Source organism: Camelus bactrianus, chromosome X (assembly GCF_048773025.1).
Source record: "Camelus bactrianus isolate YW-2024 breed Bactrian camel chromosome X, ASM4877302v1, whole genome shotgun sequence".
Lineage (NCBI taxonomy): Eukaryota > Metazoa > Chordata > Mammalia > Artiodactyla > Camelidae > Camelus > Camelus bactrianus.
The window spans coordinates 82,234,301-82,241,664 of NC_133575.1; the positions used below are offsets into that span (position 1 = coordinate 82,234,301).

The following is a 7,364-nucleotide window of genomic DNA, read 5'->3' on the forward strand; positions in this document are numbered from 1 at the left end:
GCTCTGTTAGTATCAAATTCCCCATTATCCTTATTTCTTGTCTTTATAGCCTTCACCATGATTTCAATCTATCTTACTTATGTGTTCTCTGGCTTATAGTCTGTCTCCCACTTCCCTTGGAATAAAGTTTTCATTTGATAAAAGTTCTTATCTGTCTGTCCCCCAAAATAGTGGCTGCCACATGCTAGATAATAAATACTGATTGAATGAAGGACTCAATAAATCAAATTCTGTTAGCCACAGTTAATTCTTTTTTTTTCTGTAAGTGAACTTTATTTACTTTTACAATTACAAATGTAATACATGCTTACTGTAGAGAATCTGGAAAGTACAGAGAAGTAGAAAGAAGAAAATAGAAACACCCATAATCCCACCTCCTGAAGGCAAAACACGGCTCACATTATGTTCTCACTATCTATGCCTGTTTAAAGACCAAGACCTTTATCAAGAGTGCTGGCCACAATATCAAGAGTGCAAGCACAATAGCCAAGGGGAGTGAGGGGAACTAACAACTGAGGAGGTCACCCAGAGGTCAGAGCTAGAGATTTGACACTGAGGAACAAGATAAGGGCCACAGACAACAGATCAAGACATCAGAAGTTGACAACACAAGAACAAGTTGGGTTATGGTAAGAATGTAGTGAGATGATAGTTGTCAAGAGTTTACCCAGTACGTGTCATACAAGACATAATCAATAAATGTTAGCCATTACTATGATTATTACTATGGATCAAAACGAATGGTTCAGGATGGAGATTATAAACAAGGCAAGGGCCCTGGAGACTCACTTTAGGTGCTGTGAGTTGGGGCATATAGGGACAAGTCTACTAGATGAAAAGGATGGTATATAGGAGTGGACATCATTCTCCTTACAGGCTCCCCTGCCAGGTGAAATGGGACCAGGGCTTCCTCAAGTTTGCCTGATGACTCATGGCAAGACACTCTAAGGTGTTTTTGAGGTAGGACACGGTTTCTCCTGCCTAGACTTTTCCCTGGACCAGGACCTAGGACTGGCCTCAGTAGTAATGGGAGTTCAGAATCTCATACACCAAACACTCTTAAAGTCCACGCTCTGATTGTTGGGGCAGGTCAAAGGCATGTGGGGTGAAAGATAAGGTCAAGGCAGCCACGTGGGAGATAGGGTGGTATATGCCTGGAGTGGGGTTGCTGAAGGGGGAAGGCCACAAGGTTTAATGATGTAATTGAATGGAATGGGTCCAGGAACCAGTCCTGAAGTTAGCAGCAGAGTTGGATATCACAGGAGAAGAATCCAGAAAGCATTACTTGCTAGTGGAGGCCTTCTGATGACCTGTGCTCTGTCGAAGGTGGTTGTGCAGACCCTCTTGAGGGTCTCCATGCTCTTTCAGGTAGTAGCAGCGTTTAGGGACATGCTGGTGCTGGGAGTGAGAAAAAAAAAAAAACAGCAGAGGTAAGAGCCATGCTCACTATCACTCCAGGGTTCTGCCTGGATAATTTCAGTAACTTAGATCACAGAACTTGGCTAATGTACCTTATTTGTATAAAGTGTGACTGAGGACTAGACTAGCCCAGTTCCCTAGTGACCTGGGTCTACACTCATGTGACTGTAGGTGGGACACAGCCCCCAAAACATGACCCCTCTTTTAGAATTGGAGTAAGTGGAGAGTTGGGACTGAGCCCAGCCAGTTCCCTCAGAATCAGAAGACTTAGACTTTTAACCATCCCAGGCCCTCAGTAACTCAGGTAGGGCATGGCTCCTCAAAGTGATTAATACACCCAAAATAACTGCAGAGCCAGGCCTGCTGATGAAACTCCAGGTGAGGGGTAGAATCTAGGAGCTCAATGCCTCCCCCTCGCCTCTTCCTTAGCCTATTCAAAGGAGCATGCTGTGTGTGTCATCATTACTTCCTCATTTTTTAACTCAAAAACCTTAAGTGGATTTCCCCATCATTACCTCCTCAGTCTGCTGATGAGAGTTCAGTTCATTCCCCATTGCCTCCTCGTTATTCCGCTTACAGGCTGATGGCAGAACCTGGCTTGAGCTGCCCGGGGAATCCTTCTCTCCAGCCAGCTGGCACTCAGTATAGAGAGACCTGTCTATCAGCTCCTTTAGGCTGCCAGCCACCTTCAGGAAGATCCGGCCCATTTTGGTGGCAACAGCTTCCGAGAGTCCTTCCAGAAACCTGGTCCGTAGAATGGCATCAGACCAAGACAAATGTCGAGCCAGCAGCAGGAAGTCAGTGGCATACTGCCTGACTGACTTCTGGCCCTGCTTGGGATGGCAAAGAACTGCACTGAGGATGTCTATCTCAGATAGGGAGTTATATAAGCCCTGGGATCGACTCAGGAAAGATTTATTTTCATCCGAGAGGGGGTTGCCTACCTCCATCTGCAAGATGGACCACCTTTCTGCTGCCCCCAGATGAAGAGACACCAGGAAGGCCATTTTCTCTGAATCATTCAAAAATCCCTTCATTTGTTTCTCCTCATCAATCTCCATCTCTTCCTCCCCAGAGCATGAGCCCCGGGCTGCTTCCTGTTCTTCTAATAGGTAACAGAGTGCTGGGGTCAGCATGCCAAAAGATGGGACTTCCTTTGGTGGTTGCTTCATTGCTTCAGGGGTGGTGGCAGTCATGTGTGGTGTGGACTTTGATCCAGAGGTTGTAACCTTGATGTGAGGGGCAGGTGTTTCCCCAGAGTCTGTGCCTTTGATTTCTGCAGTGAACATCATTCCAGAGGCTGCAGCTGCCATTTCTGGTGTGGACGTGGCTCCCGGGACTGGGGCCGTCATCTGTGGCACGGACATTCCTCCAGAGGCTGTGGCTCTCAGAAGTGGCATGGACATCATTCCAGAAGCTGAGGCTCTCATAAGCGGAGTGGACCTTGCTTCGGAAGCTGAGGCTCTCATTGGTGGTGCAGGCATTCCTCCAGAGACTGTGTATGTCATTTGTGGCAAGGACATGGATCCAGAACTCACAACTCTTGTTTGCAGTGTGGACGTTGCTCCGGAGGCCATGCTTTTCATTAGCGGCACAGACATCTCTCCAGAAGCCGCGGCTGACATCAGTGGCGTGGGCATTGTTCCAGAGGCTGTGCCTCTCACAAATGGCTTGGACCTCCCTCCAGAGGCCATGGCTGTCGCTTGTGCAGTGGACATCCTTCCAGAAGCTGGAGCTCTCATTAACTCTGTGGACACAGCTTCAGAGGCTGAAGGTTTCCTTAGTGGTGTGGACATAATTCCAGAGACTGGAGCACTTAATAATGGCGGGGACATCACTCCAGAGGCAGGAGCTTGCATCGATGGAGTGCACATCTCTCCAGAAGCTGTGGACATCATTTGTGGTATAGATGTTGTCCCAGGGGCTGGGGCTCTCATTGGTGGTATGGACACCCCTCCAGAGGCCGTGGCTGTCATTTGAGGCACAGACATCACTCCGGAGGCCATGGATTTCATTAGCGATGTGGCTGTTGCTCCAGAGACTGAGGCCCTCATCTGTGGCATGGACATCATTCCAGAGGCTGTGGCCATCCTTTGCGGAGTAGACATTGGTCCACAAGCTGGGGCTCTCAGAGAGGTGGCTATGTCTCCAGAAGCCAGGGGTCTCGTCAGTGCTGGGGACATCTCTCCAGAGGATGAAGCTCTTGTGAGCAGCGCAGACATCTCTCCAGGATCTGAGGTTCTCATCAATGATGCGGACACAGCCCCAAAGGCTGGGGCTCTCATTTTTGGTATGGACATCATTTCAGAGGCTGGGGCTCGCATCTGCAGTGGGGAGATCCCTCCAGGGGTCACGGATCTCCTGAGCGACATGGACATGCCCCCAGAGTCTCGGGTGCTCATTGGCTGACTGGGCATCTTTTCAGAGGCTGTGGATCTCATTAGTACTGTGGGCATCACTCCAGGGCCCGGGGCTCTCATTAGAGGCACGGACACAGTTCCAGAGGCTGCGGCTGTCATTTGTGGTGTGGATGTGTCTCCAGAGGCTGGGCCTCTCATTAGTGGTGTGGACATCCCTGCAGAGGCGGTGTCTGACATCTGCGGCATGGACATGGCCCCAGAGGCTGTGTCTCTCATTGGCACGGTGGAGATGTCTCCAGAAGCTGTGGTTATTTGCTGCATGAACATTGCTTCTGGGGCTTTGGATGGTGTTAGTGGCTTGGACAGTGCTCCCGAGGCCGTAGCTCTCATCTGGGGCATGGACATCACTCCCAAGGTAGTGTCTCTCATAAACAGTGTGGACGTGGCTCCAGAGGCTGAGGCTCTCATTTGTGGTACAGCTGTCACTCCTGAGGCTGTCGCTCTCCTTTGTGACAAGGACATTGCTCCAGAGACAGGCGCTCTCATTTGAAGTGTGGACACTGACCCAGAGGCTGGGGGTGTCATTTGTAGCATAGACATTGTTTCAGAGACTGGGGCTGTACTTGGCGGGGTGGACATTGCTCTAGGAGCCGGAGCTCTCCTTAGTGGCATGGACTTAGTTCCAGAGGCCGGGGCTCTCATTCGCGGTGTGGACATTCCCCCCTTGGCTGGGGCTTTCATAAAGCCCGTGGATGTGGATGTGGCTCCAGAAGTTTTGGCCATTGTTAACTGCATGGACATCGCCCTAGAGGCTGCAGTTGACATTGGATCTGTGGACATTGCTCCAGAGGTTGTGACCGTCATCACCGGGGTAGACAGTGCTCCAGAGTCTGGGACTGTCTTGAGTAATGTTGACACATTTCCAGAGGCTGAGGCTCTCATTCGTGGTCTTGACCTTGCTCCAGGGTCTGAGGCTCTCACTGCCGGTGTGGACATCCCCCCGGAGGCTGTTGCTCTCATTGGCGGAGTAGACACGGTTTGAGAGTCTAGATTTTGTGTTAACCGTGATGATACCACTCCAGAGACTTGGGCTGGTACCAGCTGGGTGGGCATCCCTCCCGAGCTGAGGGCCATCATTAGCAGTGGGGACATTGCTTCAGCTTCAGGGGCTGACTTTGACAATGTAGACATTTCTCCAGCATCGGGGACTGACAGGAGCGGTGAGGACATTGCTACAGAGCCTGGAGCTGACATTAGTGGTGAAGACACTACTCCAGACTCTGGCCCTGACATGAACTGGGTTGACAATTCCCCAGAGTCTTGGTTGCTCGCTGGCTGGGTTGACGTTGCTCCAGAAGTTAGGGCTGACATTATCAGTGAGGAGATTGCTTCAGAGTCAGTGCCTGACATGAGCAGTGACGATATCTCTCCAGAGGCCAGGGCAGTCATTAGCACTTTGGACATTGCTTCAGTGTCTTCATCTGTAATTTGCAATGGTGACATTCCTTCAGAGCCTGGCATTGGCTGTGTGGACATCTCTCCAGGGTTTACATCTGGCATTAGGAGTGGGGAGATCTCTCCAGGATCTGGGGCTAGCATGAACGGTGTGGACATAGCTTCAGAGGACGGAGCTGTCATTGCCAGGGGTGATATCTCTGCAGAATCTGGTGTTGCCATTAGTGCTGTGGACATTGTTGCAAAGTCAGGAATTGTCATCAGCCCTGGGGACATTAATCCATAGTCTGAAGTGGATAGCAACGGGGACAGTGTTCCAGAATCTGAGGCTGGCATTAGCAATGGAGACAGCACCCCAGAGTCTGAGGTTGGCATCAGCAACGGCGACAGTGCCTCTGAATCTGAAGCTGAGGTTAGTAACGGGGACAGTGCCCCAGGGTCTGAGACTGGCATTAGCGGTGAGGACATTGCTCCAGAGTTTGCCTCTCCCATTAGAGGTGTGGCCATGGTGTCAAAGGCTGGGGATGTTGTCAGCTGTGTGGACACCCCTCCAGGATCTGACGCTGAAGTTGAAACCATAGGCTGTACATGAGAAGGCAGAATTTGGACCTCTGCTGTGGTCTCTGTCATTGGTCCAGAGAAGGTCATCCTCCTGTTTTGGGGGTCGACATTTTCCTCCCTCAGCATGTTGTTGAATCGCAGTGAATGTGAGGGAATTGACATATCTGCTGTGGCCACAGGACAGTGTAGAGGGAGCCTCTTAGGTAATTATACCAGGGGTCCTGCTGAAGCCCAAGTGGCAAGAAAATCTGTAAACAGGAAACAAGATTAGCAGTCAAAATCTAGCATCAAGAAGATGGGGAAACAGACAAATGATTTACGATGGAGACCGTTTTTACGTGTTGCCAGCTATGGGGCATCGGAGATGGGCCTATCAGGTGAAAGAAACTGCGCAACAATAAACAAATCTGAAGGTGGAGCAAATATCCTTTCCACCCCTATCCTTTTCAAATCAAACGGCTCAGTCACCCAGCACCGCCTCTCAGTTTACGAAAGCTGTAAATGAGGGCAACTTCTGCAGCCAAGAGCCTGGGCTGTCCTGGTTCAAATGAAGCAGCAGCACCACCTTCTGGAAAACTCTGAGAAGTACCGGTTCCTAAGCTAGGCTCTCTCCCATTCCAGCCCTAGCAAGCCAGCCCAGATACTGGCAGGCCTGGATGAGAAGGCCCTTTGCCCCGGGATAATATTTAATTTGTACGGTTCAGAGTCCTGCCAGTGGTTTAGTCCCCATTTTACTACTCTGATGGCCTTGAATGTTTTCCTCAGGAAAAGGAAGGCATTTAACTGATCAATGACTGAGAGCATCATTCCATGAACTGAAATTCCTGCTTAATATAATTTTTATTAACACCCCAAATCACCACTGTTACTACCACTCACCGCTCACCTCGTGTGTCTCAGGCACTATACTTTAGGCAACTCTACCTAACTTTAAACTCTATCATGTACAGGGATTTGCAAGCATTACCCATTTGAATCTTACAATAGATAGCAGTATTATCCCCATTTTACCAGCTTTCTAGATTAGCCAGGGTTGGGGCTATAATAAGGTCACTGCATCTTAAAGTAGACACAGTATGTCTTTGACTGTCACCCTTTCCTCGGAGTTGCCCAGCCTTTGGCATCTCTAAGGCTGCATTCATTTATCTCTCCGACATCCAAGATCACTGGCTCCCTTGAAGACTAGTCTACAGCAAGTACAAACTTCAAGTTTCTCTGATGGCCTGTGGGTGGGCAGTCCCAGAGCCTCACTCCTCTGGCCCACTCCCTGCAGCAGCCCCTGAAGGGGCTTCTTGGCACAGAGCTTGGAAACCAACACACACATTACACAATGTTATCACATCCCCAGGGCCTGCGCATGCCCCACATGGAGCACTGGCTCATTTGGGACAATGGGACCCAAGTCATCAATCTTGTGCAGTGTACCTCCATAATGATAATGAGAATCCTAGTGACAGAAATGCCAATGGCCAACATTTCTTGAGCAGGCAGTGCCCGGCAAGCGCTCTGCTGTCCACTTTACATGCATCGTCTCATTTGGCCCCCACAGCAGCACCAAGCGATTTTGGT

The 7,364-nt window shown here is 50.0% G+C and overlaps 1 protein-coding gene across 1 annotated transcript; it reads right to left on the reverse strand.

The window, feature by feature from the left end:
• Positions 1-271: 271 nt before the first annotated feature.
• Positions 272-6,039, reverse strand: RTL9 (retrotransposon Gag like 9). The gene is made up of 2 exons (XM_074359029.1): positions 1,935-6,039; positions 272-1,398 (listed from the first exon to the last, which is right to left on the reverse strand). Exons 1-2 carry the CDS (start codon positions 5,955-5,957, stop codon positions 1,282-1,284), a joined length of 4,140 nt encoding a protein of 1,379 aa, XP_074215130.1. The 5' UTR covers positions 5,958-6,039; the 3' UTR covers positions 272-1,281.
• Between the last annotated feature and the right edge of the window lie 1,325 nt (positions 6,040-7,364).